The sequence below is a fragment of the Aegilops tauschii genome, chromosome 4 (genome assembly GCF_002575655.3).
Source record: "Aegilops tauschii subsp. strangulata cultivar AL8/78 chromosome 4, Aet v6.0, whole genome shotgun sequence".
In the NCBI taxonomy this organism is placed as follows: Eukaryota; Viridiplantae; Streptophyta; class Magnoliopsida; order Poales; family Poaceae; genus Aegilops; species Aegilops tauschii.
In genome coordinates, this window is record NC_053038.3 from 493,779,019 (window position 1) to 493,804,799 (window position 25,781).

The 25,781-nt window shown below is 49.1% G+C and overlaps 3 protein-coding genes across 4 annotated transcripts; 2 read left to right on the plus strand and 1 right to left on the minus strand.

Annotated features, from left to right (window-relative positions):
• The first annotated feature begins 397 nt into the window (after nt 1-397).
• Nucleotides 398-1,039, plus strand: LOC120963133 (uncharacterized). Its single transcript, XM_040387583.2, has 2 exons — nt 398-618; nt 735-1,039. Exons 1-2 carry the CDS (start codon nt 413-415, stop codon nt 931-933), a joined length of 405 nt encoding a protein of 134 aa, XP_040243517.2. The 5' UTR covers nt 398-412; the 3' UTR covers nt 934-1,039.
• LOC109750338 (uncharacterized) lies at nt 1,014-12,061 on the minus strand. The gene is made up of 11 exons (XM_020309304.4): nt 11,896-12,061; nt 11,729-11,816; nt 11,545-11,635; nt 10,776-10,860; nt 10,445-10,601; nt 10,038-10,150; nt 4,748-4,913; nt 4,526-4,605; nt 2,219-4,039; nt 1,983-2,145; nt 1,014-1,904 (listed from the first exon to the last, which is right to left on the minus strand). The coding sequence occupies exons 1-11, from the start codon at nt 11,938-11,940 to the stop codon at nt 1,276-1,278; spliced, it is 3,438 nt and encodes a 1,145-aa protein (XP_020164893.2). The 5' UTR covers nt 11,941-12,061; the 3' UTR covers nt 1,014-1,275.
• A 7,570-nt stretch (nt 12,062-19,631) lies between these two features.
• On the plus strand, nt 19,632-24,810 carry LOC109750327 (hypersensitive-induced response protein 1). 2 transcript variants are annotated; one of them, XM_020309293.3, is made up of 6 exons: nt 19,632-19,875; nt 21,473-21,668; nt 21,915-22,035; nt 22,205-22,296; nt 22,376-22,472; nt 24,231-24,810. In XM_020309293.3, exons 2-6 carry the CDS (start codon nt 21,480-21,482, stop codon nt 24,584-24,586), a joined length of 855 nt encoding a protein of 284 aa, XP_020164882.1. In that variant the 5' UTR covers nt 19,632-19,875; nt 21,473-21,479; the 3' UTR covers nt 24,587-24,810. The 2 variants fall into 2 exon arrangements, with proteins under 2 accessions (XP_020164882.1, XP_020164883.1); XM_020309294.4 differs by lacking the exon at nt 19,632-19,875 and adding an exon at nt 20,752-20,911.
• Nucleotides 24,811-25,781: the final 971 nt, after the last annotated feature.

A 25,781-nucleotide genomic window follows, 5' to 3' on the forward strand; every position in this document is an offset into this window, starting at 1 on the left:
GTGAAGAAGTTTTTGTGGTATAGATAGCCTCTAATTTATTTATCATCATTTGCCCGTAGCAAGCATGGACTGGTTCAGACAGTAGCACTGAACTTTACGCTACTCATTATGAGATGGATCCACATTCCATAGCGATCAGTGCATTTGTCTCTGAAGCCTGCAAGGTTTTGGTACTCGGACGGTGCGTCGCGGCGTCAGTTACATGCGCCGTACGTACGTACGTTCGGCACGGTGCGAGTGTGAGGGTGCGCATGGACCTGACGGGAACTGTGTTTCCGTTCCGACCTGCGCGTGCTATCGGGACTGCTACGATAACTGTGCCATTGGCAGGTGGCATGGCGTGCGCCCAGAGCGCGCGCTGCGGCGCCACCGCTGCACCGAGAGTGGCCGAGCGGGCACCCACTTGGCGTCCATGCATGCACCCACGCCCGTCTTCATGCCAAGCTTAAACGGCCATCGACCAGACCACTGCTCTGCCGCTCTGCAAGGTGACTGTTGTCTGCTAGAGATCCTCCTGATAATCAAGCCAGGCCTCGTCCCTCCAGCACAGCAGCGAGCCATGCCCTGCGACGACAAGTGCGGCTGCGCCATGCCGTGCCCGGGCGGCGCCGCCTGCAGGCACGGTGGCCTCGTCCTCTCCTCCCCAGTTCTTACTCGATCCAGCGTCGCGACGTGGTGTTCCTTTTGCTAAAATCTGACATATGTATGTGTGCGTGTCTGCTTGGGCATGGCAGGTGCGCCGGGAAGAAGCAGAGCAGCGGCGGCGGGGCGGTGCCGGTGAACCCCGCGGCCGTGGCGCACACCACCTGCACCTGCGGCGAGCACTGCTCCTGCAGGCCGTGCCCCTGCGGCCGGCTCGGCTCCGGCGACGGCGCCGGCAGGGCCGACTGCACCTGCGGCCCCACCTGCACGTGCGTCGTCTGCACCGCCTGATCAATCCATCCATCGGACTCGTAGCGCTCCCTGTGTCTGTTGCTTCAGATGTACTGTACCACCACTGTCACCTACTCATGGCATGAATAAGAATCGTTCATCTTCAGTCTCCCTGTGCATTTTCTCTGGACAGATATCTTCGGTATCCTTCCACGCACAATCACGCACACACAAGCTTAGTTACATCTCTCACTCACTCACTCACTCACCAACATCTCATCACAAATCCGTCAAAAGCACTCCCAAAAAACACAAGAAGAACAGAGAAAACACGCCCCAAAATGTACTGTACAAGTATGCATGCTCTGAACACCAAGCTCGATCACACAGTCAGTCAGTCAGTCAGTCCCCTACGTTGAGCAGCACGTCCCACAGCGTCTCGTCGACGAGCTCCGACAGGATCTCCGCCTCCATCTCCTCGGCGATCCCGTCGACGTCGTCGCGGAACACGCCGCTCCAGGGGGACACCCCCATGTCGCGGCCGATGAGCCCGTCCACCGAGTTCACGTCGTCGTCCACGCTCGGCGGCTCCAGCCACGTCTGCACGGATCTCCACAGCCCGTCGAGCAGCCTCCTGTCAGCAGACGCTCTTCTCGGCGGCGCCGCGTACCACTTGCTGAACACGCACAGTGTCGTCGAGCCCCGGGCGGCTCCGGGCAGCGCCTCGTTTATCAGGTCGAAGAGGAGGCGGTGGTCCACGTCATGGACGGAAGCGGCTTCCGGAGGTGGTGTCGAGGAGGTGACTTGCTCGAACGCCCACTTGGGGATCGGCTTGATCGGTTGGCAGGTTAATGAGAGGTGATCGCCGGAGTTCTGGCCGTACATGCCGGCGACGACGAGGACGGTTCTGATGAAAGCTTTTGTCGGGTGATCCATCTCGGCCGTGTCGTCGTCATCATCGTCCTGGACTGCTGGACTTGCTTGTGGGATTTCTTCAGCTTGATCTTGCTCCAGACATGAATTGCCTGGTTCTGAGACAATATTTCGTCAGAACCATAACTTCTGAACATTGCATTAAAATTCAGACATGAGCAGCGGTTGCTACTTACCAGAAGCACTTGAGCTCGCCGCCGGCTTCAACGGAGACCGGTGCTCGCCGAAGGAAGCCTCCAATGGCGATACGGGGCTCGGGTAACCTCCCCGGATCATCATGTCATCCGGCGGGCTGCTGCACCACGACGCCGGGCTCGGCGGCACCTCCGTGGAGTTCTCCTGAACATTCCCATGTCAGATTGATCGCACTCACTATGAATTCTGAAACAACAGCAAGTGTTCAATCCCTCACCTGCAGGACGCCGGGGTGGATGAGGACGGAGGGGGCAGTGACCAGCGTGCCCATCGGCGGGAAGTCGTCGAGGAAGAACGACGATGACGACTCGTCGGCGGCGGCGGAGTGGAGCTTCTTGCCAAAAAGCTTCGCTCTAAGCCCGAGGTTCTGCCGCAGGTTGGACACCTTCCCCTTGATGCCAAACCCGTCCTTCCTCCCTTTCGGCGCCCTCTCCTCCTCCGGCGACGGCCGCCCGCCGTAGTAGTCCCCGTGTCCCTCGTGCTTCAGCTGCACCCGCGCTCCGGCGAGCACTTTTGGTTCCCCCTCCGAAAGGAACTTCACGAAGTTCCCGGACACCGGCGCCGAGAACGACCTCATCAGGTTCCTCGGCGACGCCGACTCATCGGAGGAGTCGACGACCGCCGCGGTAGCCGAGCTCTTGTACCACCCTTGTCTGAAGGACCGGACTTCGGATGACTCGATCGCGCGCTTCTTCTCCTCCTTGCTCCTGATCTTCTTGTCGCCCTTCCTCGCCACGTCGCGCCTCGGACTCGTCGGCTTCGGCCGCGGCTCTTCGTCCCAAGGAGAAGACGACGGCGTCGACGCGGCCGGCCGTCTCCGGTGAGAGCCGAACGGCGGCGGCTGGTCGGCCTCCGGCTCCCTCCTGAGCACGTTCCTCAGCCGGTCCGAGAGCTGCTTCCTGGCGTCTCTGCAGATGTAGTCCATCTGGCTCTGCACGTCGCTGCTGCGGTACGACCGCGTTGACTCCGAGCGCAGCAGCGCTGGGTGGTGCATTTCCTTGGTGACGCTCTCCCTGATCTGGTCGGCGATGTTCCGCGCGATCTGCTTCGGGTCGGCGGGGACGTCGCCGCTGCCGGCGGGCCACCGGTCGGCCGCCCTGTCGTCTGGGGCCATGTGCCCTTCGAGCTCGATCTTGAGCCGCATCTTCACCTCCTCCAGGAACGCCTCCATGTTGTTCTCGTTCTTCATCAGCTCCGGCGAGCCCAGCGACGACTCGTCGACGTCGTCTGCGCTCAGCTCCGGGCAGGGCTTCAGGATCACGATCCTCGTCGGCGACAGCGGCTTCTCCTCCTCCTCGTAATAGAATCTCGAGAGCGGCAGCCTCGCGGAAGAACCATCACCCGCGCTCGTCAGAGAGAACGTCCGGCTGCCAGAGATCGACGGGCCGCCGCCGCCGCCACCCTCCTTGCCCCTCCTTCTCCAATGCGCGTCGGCACTGCCATTGTCGTGCACGCGCCTGTTGCCAACACTCCCTTTGCGATCCTGCTGGTGGTACCTGTACGGCACGATCTCCGAGGACCTATCGCCGTCGCCGTCGTCAACGTGCCGGCTGTCCAGCTCCAGAGCTCTGGACTGCTCCCACACCTTGCTGGCCTGCCAGGCCGCGAACTCCTTCTTGAACTTCTGCAGCTCCTCCTCCTGCGGGTGCTCCCGCGGCACCAGCTTGCTCCACCCATCACCACCACCACCATTACTCCTCTTGGTCAGCTGAGCAAGAATCTCCCTCTCGTCATCCCCGGCGTCGTCGAAGGTGTAAACTTCCTGTTTCGCCATATGCCGGGCAGGATTCTTCTGCTGCGCGAAGGAGACATGCTTGGTGGGCACCGGCCTCGCGACGATCATCCCCTGCCTGGCATCATCCAGGTGGGTGGTGAGCTCGGAGTTCATCGGCGGCGAGTCCATGCCCATCAACCTGGCAATGACGCTGGGCACTCTCTTGTGCCCTTCGTTGGGCCGGAAGGACGCGTCCTCATGGATCAGCTTCTTGATCGGGGCCGAGGAGGATCTTGGGTACTGCCTCATGCTGTTGCAGGAGTACTGCAGAGAGTTGTACATGAAACTTGGTCAGGACTTGGAACAATGCCAACAGCTCGACATATGGCCTCCTACTTATTGATGGACAAGAGATGGCAAGCAATGATGCAGAGAATGGCCAGGTAATTAAGGGGCAATGTGATTGTGCCCAGCAGTAGATGGTGGTCTACTGTTTGTTTGACAGCATTATTAATGGGTGTTCTGTGCTGTCCTCTCAGGCAACAACAGTCAGGTACAAGTACACCTAGCAGCAGAGCTGCCAAGGACGGACGGACAATACATATCATCTGTCAAGGAAGATCTACCCACCTAACTGGAAATTGGACAGTAGTATGTGCCTGGAATGAGAAAAAGGCTTTCCAGGTCCTTTTTCTGGAAACAAAATAATTTACCAGACGCATGCATATAGGGGGTCAGGGAAGAAAATGATGCAGTGAATTAGTCTGACAGATAAGAGAGAAAGAAGAGGGAAGGGATTGCACTACTCACCGGGACGTCCTCTTGGAAGACGCCGTAGCTGTGGGGCGCCTCCATGGCGAACTCCATGCTGTTCCTCGGAGCATCGAACCCTGCAATTGAGCCCAACCATGATCGATTAAACTTGCTGTGAACCCGATCGCCAACCAGGACTGTCATCACCAACGAAAATGGTGTGCAAAGGTATCTGGAGATGATCGAATTTCAGAATTCAGCATGTATGTATGTATGTACCTTGGCCCGGCTGCCTCTTGCTGCTGTTGGCCGTCCACTTCTTGGAGGTGCTGGCCTGGGAGAAGTCCAGGTGCTGCATCATGGTCGCAAGTGTCGGAGAGATCCAGCAGTCTGCTTCGATGGCGAGGCTACTAGGATCTCCGAGGGCCGGGCGGGATTGACCTCGCTATCCTGTAAATTTTTGCAGGAAATCATGTCATACTATTGACCTTTTTTTCTTCTTCTTCTCGGACAGAGTAATCTAGTAGAGATTTCTCATCAGAAAAATTACAGAGTAATCTAGTAGAAATTGGAGAGCAATTGGCCAAAGATTTTATTTATTTATTCTTGCAAGCGCGAAAGGAAAATTCAACATGCAAGGAATTCCCCGAAGAAATAAGCTAGTCAGATTCATGAGAGGAAGCAGAGGAGGAGATGAACAGGGGCGGACGGCGATGGTCCGAAGACGTCAACGTGGGTGGTGGGGAAGCTGAGCTGCCGAGCCCCCACCACGTGCACGCAGATCGCACGCATTTTCTCCAAGAACAAGGAACGAACCGGACGCAAAGCAAAAACAAATGCTAGCTAAACAAGAAGAATCAACCAAGAAGCAGGAGGCATCATCGACGAGGGACGAACCGATGAATCGACAAGAAGAGCATCCAAGGGTCGATCTTCCCGGTGCGGGCGTAGGCACGCCACCTCGCCGCGCGCAGCTCTAGCAGGCAAAGAACCACGGCTAGCTGGCCGTACGTCGCCGGCGGTTCAGCGAAGAATGATAAGCTCCGGCGGAGGAGCAGAGAGAGAGAGGAGATGGCGCTGCGCTAGGCGAGCTTGTTCGTTCGAGGCTTATGAATGGCGGTAGTTGTAGTGGCGGCAAGCGGGACAGACAGGAGCCCATGCCATGCATATGCAGATGCATGGACGGGACGGGACGGGGCGGGAGGGAAAGCAACAGCCGGGACAGCGAAAGCCTCGCCAAAAGCTAAGCCTTGCGAGTCGCTTTGCCCCCTCCCTCCCTCGCTCGCTGTAACAACAAATTAACTAGCCGATGATAATCGGAAACGCCATTGCCGTCTTCCCTGGTACGTACTACGTACTACGCGGTATGGAGCGGCACCAGTCCTCCGGCCGCCGTGCTGTTAGCCTCTACCTGTTGGACGTTTTCAAGGGATGCCGGGGGAGATTCCCCCTGGCGTGTTTTTTAACAGTATATGCTGAATTTTTTAGGGATTAATGAGAGTGTTATGTTATTGATTGAGAAAGAGGACAGCTTGGTGCTGCGAGGACTCCCTCCCTGGCTCTAGCCGCTAGCTAGAGAGGACTAGGAGTGGTTGGTGCGGCAACCACACGCTTTCCGTTACCCGGCCCGCACGAGCGGAGGCCGTTCCATTTGGCGCCGTTGTGGCCTGCTGCCTCCTCGTCCGTTTCCGTTCCGGACAGCCCTGTGCGTGCTGGCCATCATCGAATCGATCGTGTCATGTGGGAATTGGATGAGGTGTACTACTACTACTACCAATTCTCCCATCTTTTAATAGTACAGATTAACAGTATATTAATGAAAGGCGGGAGAATCGTTCCAGGCACCCAAAGCCTGCCGTACAGCAAATCCGCCGAGGCCAAGCTTAGGAAAATGGCCACATTTGCGCGGGTGGAACAAGCAGTAATCCCGCAGCTTGCACCGTGCGTCCACAACTTAGAAATGATTGTTTGATGGCGATGACACGCACACACGCGATCTGCCTAACTCTATGTGCCCGAGTGATGATCGACCGATACCTGCCCTGCGTCCTTCTCAACAATCTAGGCCACTCTCCGTGCCATGCCGCGAGCGAGCAATACGGCCGGAAAAGGCAGAGCGTACGCCGTACCCGTGCGGCGCGGCGCCAGACGTACATTACCAGCTGGTCTATCGACGTGAAGTGGGAGCAGCAGCGGCAGCGTCACCACGGCTGTTTGCTGGTGGCCGTGCACCGGCCGCATTTGATCCATTCAATGGCGATCTCCTCCCCGACCGGCGGGGTACAGCACCACCACGCCCCACGCCGTCGGCCGATGGGGTGGGATCCCCCGGCCGGACCAGTGTCGTGCACGCGGCAGCGCCCCACGCGCGACGGCGACGGGCGGAAGATTTCCGCGTCGCCTCAGCTCACCTCACCGGAATGTCCCTCGCACATGCGCCTGCCCTGCCTTGACCCGGCCGGCTCAGCGTCAGCAGCTAACAACTGTCACTCTGTTCTACGCCTTGTTTACTAGTTCTACTTACTTACTAGCTTAGTGATGGTCTGATGGATGTGGCTGGCTGGCTTGGGGTTTAGTTGGTTGGTTAGTTGGGTAGCGGCTGCCACTGGCCAAAGCCAGCGCCGGCCGGTGCGTGCTGCGAGTGATAACTGATAATAATACAAAGGGGCGTGTACATTACATCGGGATGGTCCATTATGGTGCGGTATGATGGCCATGATGCAGTAGTGGGCATCATATGCCTGCCCCGTATGTATTATTGTCAAGGTCGCCTCCTCGTTAATTCTCTGCTCAATATACATACATGCATATCCATCTAACCGAACTACTGCCAACTGACACAGATACTGCGGTTCCACGCACGCCCATGCGCCCTCACCCACAATCTAGTGTAAAATAAAAATTCCATGGCATTTGATCGAGAGATGTTAGGAAAAGAAAAACAGGGATGGGGAGATCAAACCAAGCATGCATCATTCCCTGCAGGATACACAAATGGGCAGCTAGGGCTTTCTGTAGCAAGACCGAACCTCTTTCTGTTTTGTTTAGTTTGGTTGGGGCTATGGCTGGTTATCAAATGCATGACGTGCGCGCATGCACGGCCATCATTCCTCCTTACTAAACTAAGCATGCAGAGGGGCAGGGAAAATCATGCCACATCCATGCTGGAGTTTATAAACTACCCTACCCAGCAAAAAAAAAAAAGAGGAGCTTATAAACTAGTTTATAAACCTGTGACCCCTCCTGGATCAAGACATCACATGGTGGGGTGCCCCATCGAATCAATACCACCCCCTCCCCTCCCCACAGCCCACATTGCCTAAAGCCAAGGGCGATAGGGCAATCGCTGTGCTGTCGACCCACGCTGAGTTAACCACCTAAGATCACTCTTATCTATTCTTCAGCGATATTATCCTAACAGCAGAACAGTAATGTGAACACACACAAGTCGGCAAATGTTTATGGGTTCGCAAGTTGAGGATTGTTTGCTCATTTTTTGAATTGCTGCGGAGACTACAAATTCAAGGCTATGGATTCGAGAAATTTCTTCAAAATTAGGTTCGTAGGTTCGACCAACCTTTGTGCATTTGTCCGTGGAGCCCTCTTCGGTCCTTCCAGCTCCGTCCCGCGTCCATGCCGCATGTATCCGGTCCACAACCCTGCATCCGCATAGATCTGCATGTACAAGCACTTACCTTTGCATATATGGACGGGCCACCGTATCCCTCTCGAGATTGCCTTGAGCTTTCTGCCTTCAAAAGCACTGCCAACAAGTGTAAAGGAGCTTGCAATAGTTAAAACACCACCATAAAAAAAAATCAGCCCAGATGGTCCTCGAATCACTTGCGATTTGCTAATATAAGCAAGCAGACTCGGAGCATTGGCGTCTAATGGCGTCTTTCTGCAGGGGCTTAAAGGGGAACCGGCTCTCCTAGGTTGTAAAGGGGAAGCCATGATCAGCGCCGCGCGCTTTTAATTCCGCGCCCACCTCAATGAATGAATATAGCTTGTTGCATCTTCCGGTGAAAATTCCCGCCGATCGTTCAGATCAGGAGAGCCCCCACAGCAACATGTTTTCATGTGAAGCTGCTGCCTGCTTCTGGGGTAAGCAATGCTGCATTGCAAGGTGTCTGAGCAGTTGTGGTCCAGAAGACTAGAACAATTGTGAATGTGGGAGCAAAGAACCCAGCAATCATCTCTTTGCCCGGTCAGACGGTAACCTATGCATGCGTTTTACATGCATCTTATTACGGAATTGATATATCAAACTTGCTGTGCTCCAGTTTGTTTATAGGCGCGATCATTGTGCATGACTGCTGCTGCTGGATTCTGAGATATAAAACCAGTCTGCTCTTTAAAGAAAATGGATGGACTGGGATCTGCATGTGCTGTGCTTTGTAATCAGACATCATATCTCAAATAAGATTTATTTTGATTGCCAACCTACTAAGGGATTGCATATTAGTAAGTTGCGTCATCAGTCATGAGTGCTATATCTAAACAACCATCCCAACCTAGCTTCATTTATAATCTACAGAGCTGAAAGTCCAGTTACATTTGATAAAAATGAACAGTTCTGCAGCTTCAGGCTGAATGGCATGCAGTTTTAGGCGACTAAGATTTACACAAAATCCAGGACAGTGAGAATAAGCAAAACTGTTTAATACTAATTGGCCAGTCTTGAGGCTAACAAACACCTTGAAATAAAACATGCCACCGCCCGCAGGAATAGACCTAAATCATCTCAAAATATTCAAAGTTCAATTGGTTATTATCAATCATCGTTAGTGTTTGTAAACTCTCACAAGTACAAGCCACAAGTTCGTATCGGCAAGGATATGATTTGAAGTGTCTCTATCAAGTTATGTCATATGCTTCTTACTATCCATCTAGGCAGCAACTTGGCCATCTTTCACCAACAGTGCAAGAGTAAAAACAACATGAGCAACTAACAATAGCAAGCAATTGTCCAAATAGTGTGAAATGTACAGTGGGAAAGGGAATACCAAGCTGGAGTTATCATTCATATGCCCACTATATGCAAAACAATGATGGCCTATTAGTAAAACTTGGGCAGATCATGTGATGCTTGTTGTAGAGGTCACCACATGCTTCATTACAAGCTATAACTGCTGTGATTGAATCTGTATACATGATTGAACAACCAAAGGAAACCCGCAAAAATTGAAATGCTTATTATATATTCAGATTAATCAGTAACGTACACGAAAATAACTTGCCGAGTGGTCTACCCATAGTCAGTGAACATACAAAAGATGACTCAGCCATGCAGGTACACCACTTGAAGACACAACCAGGCTGTATGTTACAAGCTAATGGTGGGCTATTACTGAAGTAAAATCTCTAATGTTCCACCTCTTTTGCTCAAAGGAAGATGTAATTTTCTGCATTACCCAAGACTAACAAAATCATCACAATAAAAGGGTAGCATGTCACCTCTTCTGCATCAATCTGCTCAACTGACTTGTACATACACTCTCTCTTGGTATCCTGTTACCAGCATTTGAGGTAATAAACTTCTCCAATCTGCTCCTAATTCAGGTATTCACCTCTTCTGCATCAATCTGCTCAACTGATTGTAGATACTCTCTCTCATGGTATCCCTGTTGCCAGTATTTAAGGTGAAAACATCTGCTCCAGGATGATTCCTCAACCTTGCGACTGCATTTTATAGGGGAGAATGTTTAGTCACGATCCAAGGAGAAACCATAGTCAGAAGATTGGCTCGCATGCGTCTACAGAAAAGCATGGGGTAGTAAAAATATATCTTGTTCCCATGCTGGAGATATATCTGTTAATTTCTTATATGTATAACATAGCATACTTGGGTACACTGTAGCAATAGTGGTTATAAAAATGTGCCCATGGCTGAACCAGGTACTAAAAGACAATCGATGCAATGCTCTTTATACAATATCATGTACTGTCAAGCTCCCAATTTGGAAAAAATGGTACCTCCAGGAATGTCTCTGCCATATCTTGGTAGTGGTATGGTGGCCAGCACAGGGATGTTGGACTCCATAACTCTCATCACAGCAGGGAAAAATGCTGGACTGAACAACTCCATTTTACCCACTTCATCAATGATGAAGAGATCTGTGTCTTCTTTGACCTGATAAATCAACAAGAAATACAAAGCTGTTGGCTACATTTCGATAGTAAACAGTGATATGACAGACTGGTCTAAATCCTGAGTTCATGATTATGACACATGTCAGGCATATATGAACAAACTAGCAATCTACCATTCGAAATAAGGTCAGGGAAATATCTCGGAACTGCTTACCTGCAACTCAGGCAATGCTAGCGATTCCAAAGATGCTACATCTACTTTGTACTTCCCAACAGTAGGCCATCTAACAGACTCAGGGCTGCAAGATACCACAAACTTTGATGCCATGATCCGCTAAGATAAAATAGTTCAATGAGCATACATAAGGATAGAATCAACAAAGCACTACAAGGTACTACGAATTATCTAATAGGGGCCATAACTTACACCTTTTCACTGAGCTTGATTAGAAGCTATGCAGTAACATGACAGAAAACAAGACACGGAAAGATGCAAAATTATGTGAAGATGATACTTCTTGAGCTATGTATTCTAACTAATTGTTACTCGGCATGACAGGAGTATGCCAAAATGAGAAAAGCCAAAATCTACCATATGCTTCAGATTACTGGCAGTGGCATTAACTAGTCTCACATCAAGTGGAGTTTGGAAATCAGATGTTTATCGACAAATCCAAGACATAAGCAAGTGGCCTAACAAGCTGAATATCAGTGTCGGGAGGCATTCTTCTACCATCACTGGCATTTCAAATGTAAGAAAGTGTTACAAACTGCAACATAGACAGGTTTAAGGAAGTTCTGAAATGTTCCATCACTTGGAGAGAGAACTCTGTGCACCATCAGACAGGAGTTTTAACAATGATTACAAGAAGGTTTATTGAAACTAGATGCACTTAACTCGAGTGTAAGAATCTATTTTCGTGCATATGCTAACCAAGGAGTTCAAAACTTCAAATCAAGCATAGTGGCGAGCTCAAGGCAACCTTCTAATCCTGGAGGATGCAAGCGGTCCGCTTCGCCCGTCAAGCGTCACGACCTCGAACCCGACCCGCTCCCCATTCTCCCTCACCTCCCCTGCAAACAGAAAGCACGACGGGGAGTGAAATTTCTGGGGGCAAACTGCACGGGCAAACGAATCGGAGATCGGGGTTGGACGGGGGGCAGTACGGGTGTAGAAGCCGCGGACGGCGAGGTGCAGGTGGGACGACCTGAGGGTTTCGAGCACCCGCATGACCAGCGTCGTCTTCCCCACGCCCTGCAGGCAGCGGCGGCCGTTAGGCGCTTGTCAAGGCGGGAGGAGGGTTTTGTGCGGGGTTCTACGGATTACTGCTTACCGGTGGGCCGGTGACGAGGAGACATCTCGATGGCGCGGCGGCCATCGGCGAGGCAGGCGGCGGTGCGCGGTGGCGACGGCGGCCGCGGCTGGTGGTGATGCGGTGCCGTTCAGACTGCCTCGCGGCCCAAACGAGAGACGGCACGGTCTATGTGGGCCGAACTGGCACAGTGGCACTACTACACACACATGCGCGGTGCATTTTGATCAGTATGCCGGCCCAGTAGACGATTAGGTACAAAGGCGAACGTATCGGGTGCATCTCCAAAACAAATTTGTCTAAAAGAAGAATCCAAAAAATAAGTTGCCTAAAAAAATCAAAACAATAAGTTTGTCTCAAAAAATCCAAAAAAAAGTAGTATATCACTTCGTTAAAATTGGGGGGGGGGGGGGGGGGGGGGGGGCTTCATTAAAATTGAGGAAATTTTGAAAAAAAATGCAGCACATGTATGTAACATAAATCTAGTATGCTGCCGTTATAAAATGTTCTATATTTTTGTGAAGCATATGTATAATAGACACGTTTTAGTGTGTGCACTCATTTCAGTCTGTATGCAGTCCATACTGAAATATCCAAAACATCTTATAATTATGTCCAATTTCATTAAACTTGTTGCCTGTCGGGTCGGTCATCGGTTAAGTCCTTGCAACTAATTCCATTGAAAATCGACCATGATCAGGACAAATCATCGCAAATATCATAGGGACAATCGACACTAAGAGCACGACCAACTTGACGAAGCCCCCGAGAACACAAGTAAGGTCTGAAAGGAGGCGAGAGGGGGTGGGGGAAGCTTGGAGGAGGACGACCACCATCACACGAGAACATGACGATGAGCCATCCCTTAACACCCAGGTCGACCAAAGAGGAGAATGGGATATCCCCCACCAGGGGGGGGGATGCGGTGAACAAGGAACGACATAGATCGGGCACCCAGGCAGATGAAAATGGCCCGATATAGAAGAGGACAGTCGAAGGAGGAGGCAACGTGCTTGATCCAGCGTCAAGATGTTGGATCGGGACGGAGATGATCCATATAACTTTATCCTTATGTGTACTTTCATGATATGCATTTTTTGTTGAATTTTGTGCACATACTGCAGTAATTTATAAAATTGTCAATGTGTTGCAGTGTTGGTACAAATATTTATGCATGATTTACGTGCTAATTTATTATGAATGTAATTACATAACAAAAAATGAACTATGCATGTCAATTGAATCAATAGTTATTGAAAGTTTGATCAAGTTTATATCAAACATCTACAATGATAGCGTTTCCTCAGCGGCTAGGGCAAACTCTCCCCTCCAACCTTCGTCGGCATGCCCGTGGATACGCCTCCCTTCTACCAGCTGCTCCGGCGATCAGTGGCAGGGAGGAACATTCTCATGCCTCTGCTCCGGTTAGTAGTTTCGGTTAGGGTTTTCAAGGCCCCGCAATTGCGGCGTTCGAGCGGATGGCGGCGCTTCTTCTTTAAGTTTGTCTTCCGGGCTCCGATACTCCTCGAGTCCGTCTGTATGGACGTAGTTGACGGAGCTCCGACGTAGATTATTGTCGTCTCCTTGGAGCGGTGAGGTTAGGGTTTCTCGTCGTGTGACGAGATTTGTTGTGAGGTGCTTCAGATATATTAAGATTCGACGGCGACGACCGCGGCTCCACGGCGTTGGTTCTTAGGACGCGTGCACAAACACTTTCTGGAAGGGTCAAGGCGGCTTCGGTATGTGTGACGCCCCCGATTTGACCGTACACTAATCATGCACGCAAATGTGTACGACCAAGATCAGGGACTCACGGGAAGATATCACAACACAACTCTAAAACATAAATAAGTCATACAAGCATCATAATACAAGCCAGGGGCCTCGAGGGCTCGAATACAAGTGCTCGATCATAGACGAGTCAGCGGAAGCAACAATATCTGAGTACAGACATAAGTTAAACAAGTTTTGCCTTAAGAAGGCTAGCACAAAAGTAGCAACGATCGAAAAGGCCAGGCCTCCTGCCTGGGACCTCCTAACTACTCCTGGTCGTCGTCAGCGGCCTGCACGTAGTAGTAGGCACCTCCAGTGCCGTGGGAGTCGTCGTCGACGGTGGCGTCTGGCTCCTGGACTCCAACATCTGGTTGCGACAACCAGATAGAAAGGAAAGGGGGAAAAAGAGGGAGAGAAGCAACCGTGAGTACTCATCCAAAGTACTCGCAAGCAAGGAGCTACACTACATATGCATGGGTATATGAGTAAAGAGGCATATCAGTGGACTGAACTGCAGAATGCCGGAATAAGAGGGGGATAGCTAGTCCTGTCGAAGACTAAGCTTCTGGACATCTCCATCTTGCAGCATGTAGAAGAGAGTAGATTGAAGTCCTCCAAGTAGCATCGCATAGCATAATCCTACCCGGCGGTCCCCTCCTCGTCACCCTGTTAGAGAGCGATCACCGGGTTGTATCTGGCACTTGGAAGGGTGTATTTTATTCAGTATCCAGTTCTAGTTGTCATAAGCTCAAGGTACAACTCCGGGTCGTCCTTTTACCGAGGGACACGGCTATTCGAATAGATAAACTTCCCTGCAGGGGTGCACCACATAACCCAACACGCTCGATCCCAATTGGCCGGACACACTTTTCTGGGTCATGCCCGGCCTCGTAAGATCAACACGTCGCAGCCCCACCTAGGCTCAACAGAGAGGTCAGCACGCCGGTCTAAACCTATGCGCGCAGGGGTCTGGGCCCATCGCCCTATGCACACCTGCACGTTGCGAACGCGGCCGCGAGCAGACCTAGCAACCCACACGATCACGGCGGTTACGTCAAAGCGGTCCAACACGGCGCGCGCCACTCAGTCGCTGACGTCAAAAGAGCTTCGGCTGATACCACGACGTCGGGATACCCATAACTACTCCCACGTAGATGGTTAGTGCGTATAGACCAAATGGCCAGACTCAGATCAAATACCAAGATCTCGTTAAGCGTGTTAAGTATCCGCGAACGCCGACCAGGGCCAGGCCCACCTCTTACCTAGGCGGTCTCAACCTGCCCTGTCGCTCCGCCACAAAGATCCACTTGCGGGTACTCCTACGAGCCGACCCGACTTTAGTCATCACATGTGTCATGTATATAGTATATAAGTATATGCCCGTGATCACCGCCCAGGTGATCACGGCCCGATAGTATAGCACAGCAGACGGACAAGAATGTAGGGCCACTGATGGAAATCTAGCATCCTATACTAAGCATGTAGGATTGCAGGTAAAGGTAGTAACAATAGTAGCAAGGATAGGCTATGCATCAGAATAGGATATCGAAAAGCAGTAACATGCTACACTACTCTAATGCAAGCAGTAGAGAGTAGAGTAGGCGATATCTGGTGATCAAGGGGGGGCTTGCCTGATTGCTCTGTCAAGTAGGAGGGGTCGTCGACTCCGTAGTCAAACTGGGCAGCAGCAGTGTCGGTCTCGTAGTCTATCGGAGAGAAGAGGGGGAAGAAACAGTAAATACAATGCAAACATAAGCATGACGATGCGTGACATGACAGTGAGCGGTGCTAGGGGTGTCCTAACGCGACAGTAGGTGGTACCGGTGAAGGGGGGGAACACCCGGGAGGTATTCCCGATGTTTCACGTTTTCGGACAGACGGACCGGAGGGGGAAAGTTGCTAGTTCGATAGGTTAGGGAGGTGTGGTGGACGAACGGACTGCGTATTCGGATTCGTCTCATCGTTCTGAGCAACTTTCATATAGAAAACATTTTCATCCGAATTACGGTTTAAAAGATATGAATTTTCAAAGTTTATTTGAATTTCTGGAATTATTTATATTCAGAAAAATGAATTATGACGTCAGCATGAGGTAATGCTGACGTCAGCAGGTCAACTGGTCGGCTGACCAGTCAAACCAGACAGGTGGGTCCAGTGGGACCCACATGTCAGCCTCTGTTAGTCTAATATCTATTTAAATTAATCTAACAGTATAATTAGAGGGGTGGGCCCCATATGTCAGTGAGTGATTAGTTAAAAATAATTATTTTATTTATAAAACATTTTCTTTTTAATTTTCTTTTTTAGTTTTTGCGGCGGGGCCCGCATGTCAGTGACTGGGCCTGCCCAGTCAGCAGTTGACTGGGTCAACCCAGTCAACTGGGACCCGTGGGGGGCCACTGGCAGTGACCCAGGGGGTGGCCCTAGGTGAGCCACGTCGGCGGCCGGCGCCGGAGCAACGCCGGTGACCAGACGCACGGCGGCGCGGCTCGGGAGGGGTACGGGTTTCGCGTACAGGGGGTCTCCGGAGGCGTGGCTGGGCGCGTTCGACGCGGCTCGACGTCGCGCGTCCAACGGCGGTGGCCGGAGGGGCTGGAACGGCCGGAGACGTGCGCTACGAACTCGCCGGCGGCGAGGAGCTACGGGTGCCCGAGGGGAGCTACGCTAGAGCGCGCGAACGGCCGAACTAGCTAGCCAGGTGGGTGCGGCACGTTGCGGTCGGGCTAGCGGGCCAACGCCCGTGACCATTTGGTCACCGGAGACACGCCGGCGGCGAGCTCCGCGGCGTGGCGTTCGGGCGCGCGCGGGGAAGAAGCTAGGGAGCGCGGGCGAGCTAGCGGAGAGGGGGAGGAGGTAGAGGAGCTCACAGCGGAGCCGTAGGGAGTGGCAGCGAGCTCGGGGAGGGCGCGGGGTAGCCGGAGTCGGCGACGATCGACGGCGGCCGTGCGGGGAAGGCGAGCTCGGGGAGGTCGATGTAGTGGCGCTCGGCCCGTTCCCGATGGCGCAGTCGGCGTAGTCGACGGCGGGGAGTCGTTCGGGCACGTCGTCGGGGCGATCTGGGCACGGTGGCCGCGGGAACTACGGTGAACGGCGGCGAGCGCGCTCGGGCAGAGGGGAACGGAGGGGAGAGGGAGGGGGATCTGGCGGGGGAGAAGGCGCAGAGGCCGAGGGAGAGCGGGGGCGAGTGGGAGAGAGGCCCGAGGAGGCGGGGGAGCTGGCGCCCTTATCCTCCCCGTCGCCGGCGAGGGGGTGCGGCGGGGACGGCCACTGTTCCGCCCCCGGTCGGGGGAACAGGGAAGGGGCGAGGGGGAGAGTGGGCTGGGCCGGGGTCGGGGGGTCGCGGCCCAGATTGGGCCGGGGGTCAGTGGGGGGGGGGGGGTGGGCCTTTTCCTTTTTTCTTCCTTTTCTGTTCTGTTTGTTTTCTGTTTTCTTTTTATTTACTTATTTCCTTTTCTATTTTATTTCACTTAAAGTATTTAGGCATTTTATAAAAAGGAGTTTTCTCCACCATAATTACCAGTGTATTATTTAGAACCCACTGAACATTTTTGTTTGAATTTTTGAAAACTTTTATTTTCCACTTTAATTATATTTGAAGTTTGAACTAGGAGTTTGTCAAGGGTGTGGTTCAAATGTGATCTAGCCCTGTTTAGCAACATGATTAGCTTAATCACAGGGGGTTACTGTAGCATGATTCTCAGGGTGTTACAGTATGGGAGCGGCGCGTCGGCGACTCGTTCTGACGGCGATAGTGGCCGTTATGTGGTCTTAGAATCTCGATGTATTTTTCATTATGTTTGAGGTGCTTTGTACTCCTGGCGAACTCTTGTAATGGATCCGAACCATTAAAACAATCAATAGTTATTGAATTATAAAAAGACATAAACTTTGCCATTTGTTAAACCAATAAAACGCATTAACACAGTGTAGTTGTGGCGGTGTTCATGTTGAACCGAGGCCTAGTCTGGTGGCCACCGGTTTCCTACTTCGTCACACGCTAATCTGGTGGCCACGAGCCCATGGTATAGAGGGTCTCGAGGTGAGGCCACAACGGTACTACTCTGCTGGGATTGATTCCCGATCACGACGCCCGTTGCCCTAGAGGCTATTGTGGATCACACGTCTTTCCGGTTTCAGCCTATGAATTAAAGCTCCTGATCGATGCTCGCCCCACCTCGTGAAAATGGACCTCCGGGCCGGCGTAGGAATACACGCCTGTCTATCCATCCATCCATTACGCCTTTGCGTGTACATAGACGATGCTGAAGCAATTTCGGGTAAGTTTACTCACAGCTCACGACGAACGAATCCAGGACGGACAAATGGGCTGGGTTCTTGTCAGGTGGGATCAGGTCAAACAATATTAAATCCATGAAGATATTTTTTTCAGTTGGCATGAAGACGAAATCACTAATTAAGGAGTACTCGTTGCAAAGAACACTCCACTTTTCCAGGTCGCGACAAGTGGCGCACATGCCGCAACCTGGTAGTTTTTTTTTCCTTTTTTCGTAGATCCGTTTATTCAAAACGTTTTATCTCTTAAACCGTGCGTCCAAATTTCGAACCATTTTCACCATTGGATTCCTCGTGTCGAGATCTTCAAAACTAGATCCTATGTTGATATGTCTTGACGAACTTTTTTTTACGGAAAAAACCGGACGAAAAAAACCGGGCGAAAAAACCGAACCGAGAGCATGGTTTTTTTCCCTTTCAGAAAGAGGCACGCCCGTGCCTCTCGCGAAATCACAACCGTGCCTCTCGTGGAAGCAAAACCGTGACTCTCGTGGAAGGAAAAAAAAACAGAAAACGCGTTTTTTTCTGTTTCCGAGAGGCACGGCCGTGACTCTCGCGAAAGAAAAAAAAACAGAAAACGCGTATTTTTTTCCCTTTTCGAGAGGCACGGCCGTGACTTTCGCGTAAGCACAACCGTGCCTCTCGCGGAAGCAAACCGTGACTATCACAAAAGAAAAGAAAAAGAAAAAACGCGTTTTGTTTTTCCCTTTCCGAGAGGCACGGCCGTGACTCTCGCGAAAGCACAACCGTGCCTCTTGCGGAAGCAAAACCGTGACTCCCGCGAAAGAAAAAAAACAGAAAATGCGTTTTTTTTTCGTTTCCGAAAGGCACGACCGTGACTCTCGATAAAGCACAACCGTGCCTCTTGCGGAAGAAAAACCGTGACTTTCGCGAAAGGAAAAAAAAGAAAACGCGTTTTTTCACGCAAAAAAATTTATTTTGAATTTTTTTTTATCAAAAAGCTAAGAAAGACCGGGGAAAAACCAAAACGTCGGAAAAATCGGAAAAAACCCGCTTAAAAAGCCGAAAACGCGTGCGGAAAAATAAAAAAATAAAATCCGAAGGGAGCGTCCAGAGCGCGACACGTGGCGAATGGCTAAGAGCGCGCCAAGTGGCGCTGATCGTTACGAGGCTCCCGAAGGAGCGCTCGTTAACTAGTTGCTCCCACATGAAGATATTCTCTGCTCGCCTCGGAAAAATCATGAACGAGAAATTATGTCCATGTTCAAACCCGATGATCATTCATCGGGTATGGATATTCCTGGATCCTCTCAATACATATACTTAATACTGAAGGAGTGGCCTTAGATATTTATGTAGCCTAACATCAAATATCCTCACAGAATGATCTGTGATCCATATCAATTGTCACGGGTTTACGAATAAAATTGTACTAAAGCTGCGACAATTAATTTAGATGGAGGGAGTGGTATAATTGAAGAGGATCTATGATGATGAAATTTCTCTGTAGGGATATTTGTGTAGGGATTAGGGAAATACCGCCCCACAAATTTATGGTGGGTTCGGTCATACACAGGGTATAGAATTATGTCCATGCCTTATTCATGACTAGTCGGGCCGGGTTTCGACCCTGTCGATGCGCGTCAAATGTATCCAAACTCTACTCGTTCGGGCCGGGTACCCACGGGATCCCATGTTGACATGAAAGAATAAAAGCACACACTACTGGTATTAGAATTTTCCAATTTCCATCTCTACGCTCTGTTTTCCTTTCTTTTTTTCTTTTTGCCCTAGACGCGTAAGAAACTTGCAGCCAGATATAAGTCGGGGAGGGGCCGGAGGGAGGCGAAAGAAGAAGCCAAGCAAACCAAGCGGAGAGCAGAGCAGACGGCCGGCCGGACGGGGGGACGAACCAATCCAACCAGCCAAGCTCGTCAGCACGCGGCGCAGCAGCCCAGCTACCCTTGCCGCAAGGTTCGTTTCCTGCTCGACCTAACCCCCCTCAATCCCATCTTCTCACGGCCGGCCGCGGCGGCGATTTCGATCGAGGTGACACACAGGAGCAGGAGCGACTTCTTTAGGTTTCCCGCAATCAATCGATCGGGCGTCTTGTTTCTTGGACATTCCTCCCCTCCCCGCGCTAGCCAGGCCAGGGTTTTCTTGGGGGCGGGGATCGATTCCGGTGGTAATTTGGACTCTCTTTGCTTCGTCGTGGGGATGGGGATATTTATCTTTAAGAACATGAAATCTTTCCTTGATATTTTCTCCGGTCCTTGTCCAATTTCAACCGTCTCCTTGGATTCGACACCACATCCCGTCCTGCGCGCGCCGACGATTTGTTAGGGTTTCTTTTGCAATCTTCTTGGGCGGAACGACCAACAACAGGCATGTAGTAGTAGTATGTCTCTTGTTTGCCACCTTAATTTCCAGGTTATTATATTATTGTTAGTGCTCTTGTTCCTGGCGTTGATGCGTGATCTTTGCTTGCATACATACATACATACAAAACTTGGTTCCAGACTGTCGCCACGGCCCACCCACGGCTTGGAAATTTCAGCTAGATTTCAGCCAATAACATATTTTCTTTTTGTTATTGTTATTAGTAAATTGCTTGGTTGTTGACACGGTGGCCGCATCACAGCTGCGAAATCTCCACTGGCGTAGGATACAAAGATAAGACGCTGGCAAGTGGATGTACAGCTTATTCTTGTTTACTTGTCTCAGACACAGATGTATATCGCTGTCAAAGACTGCGATGACGTGCCGTGCTGATTGATTATTAGTTGGACGAGTCTGCTGGGGCTGAACATTTGACTTTTGACCAAAACAAATGATCAGAAGCGCTTCCCCAGTTGGCATCATCCTGCAGACAACGTTTGGGATGAGCATTATCTCTGTCTCCCACTATATATGTATGTGCAGTGTGCTTCGTATAGACCCCAACTTCCCAAGAACACCCTCAAGCATACAAGCCTTGGGTTTCTACCCTGCACTGAACTAATTGAGAAGCGTATGTGTGTGCTTTTATTCTTTCCACGCTTTTAGTAGTTCATAAGGGTATCTTGTGTATGCTGGATTTTATTTCTTCTCCCTGGGGCTGCCATAGTACCTTTAAGTTGGGATTGTCGTTCAGATTCCTTTGAAGTATGTTGCGGTGGGAACCTGTAATATTGCTTTTCTGTTTCCCAGACATGGCTATCAAACAGGAGAGTGGATTTTTTGTTTCTTTTTGCATTTTTAATGACATGCTGTTCCAACATAACCTGCATATTGTTGTTTGTAATACTATTTCCTTACCCCTGATATGACTACATATTGCAACTAATCAGGTTTTTTCGTTTGAGACATTAGTCAGTGTATGCATACGTTAGTCGTTATGTAGGTAAAGCCATGACTGTCTGGTTTAGTTCTATGATGCTATCATTTATTAGATTTTAGTCTCATGACGCTCTCGTTTATTCATCGGCAGTCTCACCAAGAGGTCATGAGCCAACCATGCAAAAATGTTATATTTTTTAAACCTTTTTTTGCGTATGGCAGCATTTTTAATCCATCGTTTCTTCCTTTGTAGATAAACCATGGGTGGGGTACTTGGTTTGATACAGATTGATCAATCAACTGTAGCCATCAAGGAGACTTTTGGGAAGTTTGATGCGATCCTGCAACCTGGATGCCACTGCTTGCCATGGTGCCTAGGGCAGCAGATTGCTGGGTATCTTTCTCTGCGTGTGCAGCAGCTTGACGTCCGATGCGAAACCAAGACCAAGGTACTTGCTGTATTTGATTATTGTTTTGTACTTGGCTGAAGGTCCCAGGAGTCATTTTCATGCATGGGTGAAATACTTATTTGAAGTTCTGTTTTCATTCCATATTATTATTCATTCTGTGTCATTGAGAATACGTGCATACAATATCTATGCTTTCTCATCTGAATAGGTTACCTACAATTTAAACTTGAAATAACTTTACAAGCTTGTAACTCTCTGACGATGAATATCATGATTAATCTGCAGGACAATGTCTTTGTCAACGTTGTGGCATCTGTGCAGTACCGTGCTCTTGCTGACAAGGCATCTGATGCCTTTTACAGGCTTAGCAACACCAGGGAGCAAATCCAGTCCTATGTCTTTGACGGTAATATTGCTGTATGATTTGAACTGCAATGCACAATTTCACTGCACAAACAACTTTGCTTCATCTGCTTTGTTCTCTCATCCCATTATGTATTCACCTGAACATTGTGGTTCTATGTTTACTATTGTTCTTCATTTAATGCTAATGGAACTCTATTCATCATGTTCAGTGATCAGGGCTAGCGTTCCAAAGATGAACTTGGATGATGTATTTGAGCAGAAGAATGAAATAGCAAGGGCTGTGGAGGATGAACTTGAAAAGGTTTTTGTTCATCATGCATCGGTCTTCTAAACCATATGGTAGATTTTTACTAATTTATTTAATTTTACCTTTTGTGTAGGCAATGTCTGCCTACGGGTACGAGATTGTGCAAACTCTGATTGTTGATATTGAGCCAGATGAACATGTGAAGAGAGCCATGAATGAGATCAATGCAGGCATGTACAAAATCCATTTACCGTTTTTATCCTTGGTAGTATCAACTGTCTAGTTTTCCAGCTAAAATAACTGTCTGGTTTTACATTTCACATTTGGAGCAATTATTTGCTTTCCAAGAAACAACATAGTTCTTTTTCATATTGAAAGAAAAAAATGAGGTGAGTCATTGGGCATGGCCTTGAGTGGTCAGCAAATTGAGTAATCAACACTAAGTTAAGTTTCACACATTTATACATATTCCTGCCACAGCGCTGTAATTCAACAAAACACACACACGCATATATGATATATTCCTGCTATATGAGGAGGCATCAGGTCTGCTCATCAGTTTAATTGAAACAAGGGACCCACACCCTTCAGGTTTTTTTTTGGTGTCAAATGTGTAATTTTTGACAGTTCTAACCAATAAACTGAGTTACTTTGGAAAGTCAAATCAAGTAGCAACCTATGCTTTAAAATAGTGTAGAAGATTTAAAGGTACCCAGATTAAACTTGCAGACATATGCATCTGTTTCAAGTTGTTATTTACTTGATATCATGTAACAGCTATTTTTTTAGCTAAATCAACTTAAAAATTAATCACAAGTTACATAAGTTGTCTTACTTCTTCCCTGCACTTTTTTCTTCTCCAAAATTGTCAGATAAGTACAGAGTTTAATAGAACTAAACACATTTTGGCTTAGTGTAGGTACTAGATGTCTATTACTCTTGTGAACCTTGATCCACAACAGGATAACTACCATGCTGAAGATAGCCAAATGGCATGGCCGTGAGGGATTGGGTATTTAGATGAGAGAATAACTTGGGGAAGTAGAATAATAGATAGATCGTTCTATCTTCGCTTAACCTTAGATACATGATATCCTTATATAGTGGATGGTAGACCAGCGTAGACCCTTGACCTTTCCTAATACAGTTGGACTCCTTCGACCTTTCCTAATACGAACTCCCATCTAAACACCTAGCCTACTCCCTCTGTTTCTCCCTGTTCTTGGACTCCCTTCTACCACAATTACATTTGACTGGTAGATCTTACATTCCAGACTGTTGCATTTATAGGAATTTAATCGATGTGTAGTTAATTGAAACGTTGCCCTCAAGTATGTGTAATTCTGTGAACCACAAATTAAATTTTGTAGCTCTCTGATATTATAGTATATGAAACTATCAGTTATGGAAATTTACTCTTATATTATAATTATGTTCATGCTGTGGTTGTTCGACTGTCCGTCCTCTATGGAGAGAGATGCACTTAAACCAACCGCATAGTGTGTAAGGATGTCTCTGCAATGGTGATCTTTTGCTTTTGAAATGAGAATGGCTCGGAAGGCTATCGTTTTGATTTTCCTTAATAAGAGGGCTTGTACTTGATTCCCTCCCAAAGCTAATATTTTTCTTATTTTTTTTACCTTCATATTGAAAATACGAGGCAATATTTCTTTTAGTTTTTCATTCACGTTGGTTTTAAAGGTCATAGTTGAGTATGGAAATGAGTGGGTTACATATGTACATATGTGTTTTGAATGGCTTGCACGGCCATGTAACTGCAGTTTACTTTACGTTTGATCGTAACAAACTGTTCCTAGTCAATTACTACTCAAGAACAAGTTAAACTTTTTTCACGATTGTTATATCTGTTTCATGTTTGTTATCCCTATGAAAAGTATGTGCTGTACAGCTTTGTAACCTTGCAGCACATATTACCAGATATGTTGGATTAGCAGCTTTTAACTTTTATATCGTAATTTATGTTACAGCTGCTAGGATGAGGTTGGCAGCCACTGAGAAAGCGGAAGCGGAGAAGATACTCCAGATCAAGAGGGCTGAAGGTGAGGCAGAATCGAAGTACTTGGCTGGTGTGGGTATTGCAAGGCAGCGCCAGGCCATAGTGGACGGGCTGAGAGACAGTGTTCTCGCCTTCTCTGAGAATGTGCCTGGGACCTCTTCGAAGGATGTCATGGATATGGTTTTGGTGACGCAGTACTTCGATACCATGAAGGACATTGGGGCCTCTTCCAAGTCTTCAGCAGTGTTCATCCCTCACGGGCCTGGCGCTGTCAAAGACATCGCTTCGCAGATACGAGATGGTCAGCTCCAGGGCAGGATGGTTTGAGGAGTGTTGGAAAATGGATGCCACTTTTATACGCATACTTTTAAGTACATACAGCTTATTCTTATACTATGTGTGAGGTGAGGTTGTGCCTAGATGGATGTTAATATCAGTACTTGCTTGGATTGTGCCACTCGTTTCTGTAAAAAATATAAGTTGTGCTATCACTGCGTTCACCACTATTTGTGAATTGAGTGTGTTATATGGTTATTATACTATAATTTCTATGTTGCTACTAGTATTTTCATTCAAATCTTGGAAACCTTGGAATTTTGGAGATTGTTCTGAAGCTCCTCCCACTGAGGCCCCCAGTTTCTCGTTCTTACTACTTATGATATGTTCTTTGGTATTTAGATTTTGTGTGCGTTCATCGTATTGTCATGTGAAGCGCAGTTCATTGTATTGTCATGTGAGCAGCAATGGCCAGCAGAGTTTCACACTCTGCTCCTCACTTAATGAAAAAACAAATGCAAACTTCGATACATCAATACCAAAGATCTTTAAGAGGTACATTCATGCCACAGTTTACCACGGATTCGATACAAGGTGGACACTTGTGTGCACCAAATCTAGATGATCATGCAATGCTGGATGCAAATATGTAGCTCCAGGAAGATTAAAGCACAATAATATGCCAATCGAAAGAACAATAATAAGATGTCACTAGCTGCATGCATTGCCTGAAAGCTGTTTCATTCTTCTCAAGGCAACAACCTGTCGAAACCTCAGCCGCTCGCTGGTGCTGCAGCCTCTGCTGCCTTACCCTCGAGCTCGAGGAGTCGAGCCACAATCTCCTGCTTCTTCGCCTTCAGGTCATCGATTTTCACATCGATCTTCTCTAGCTTTGCCCTCAGCTTGGCCGTGTCAGTTACCTCTCCGACCTTCTCTTTCTTCTCCTTGCTCTTTTCTTTCTTCTCCTTCTTGTCCTTCTTTTCCTTCGCCGGTTTGGCCTCTTTGGCGTGTTCCTTAATGAATAAGAACGTATGTGTTCATCAGACTTTTCTGCATTTTTATGACATGCATGTTGCATTGATGTGGTTGTTGAGATATTTCATTTATTTGATGCAAGTTCCAGATGATTACCTTGTCCTTCTTCTCCTTGGGGTGAGTTGCATCTGCAGCTTCCATCTGCATTTTGGGGCAGCAGGGCGCGATGCCACAAGATTAGCCGTCAGACATGGATTCGATTCATAATCAA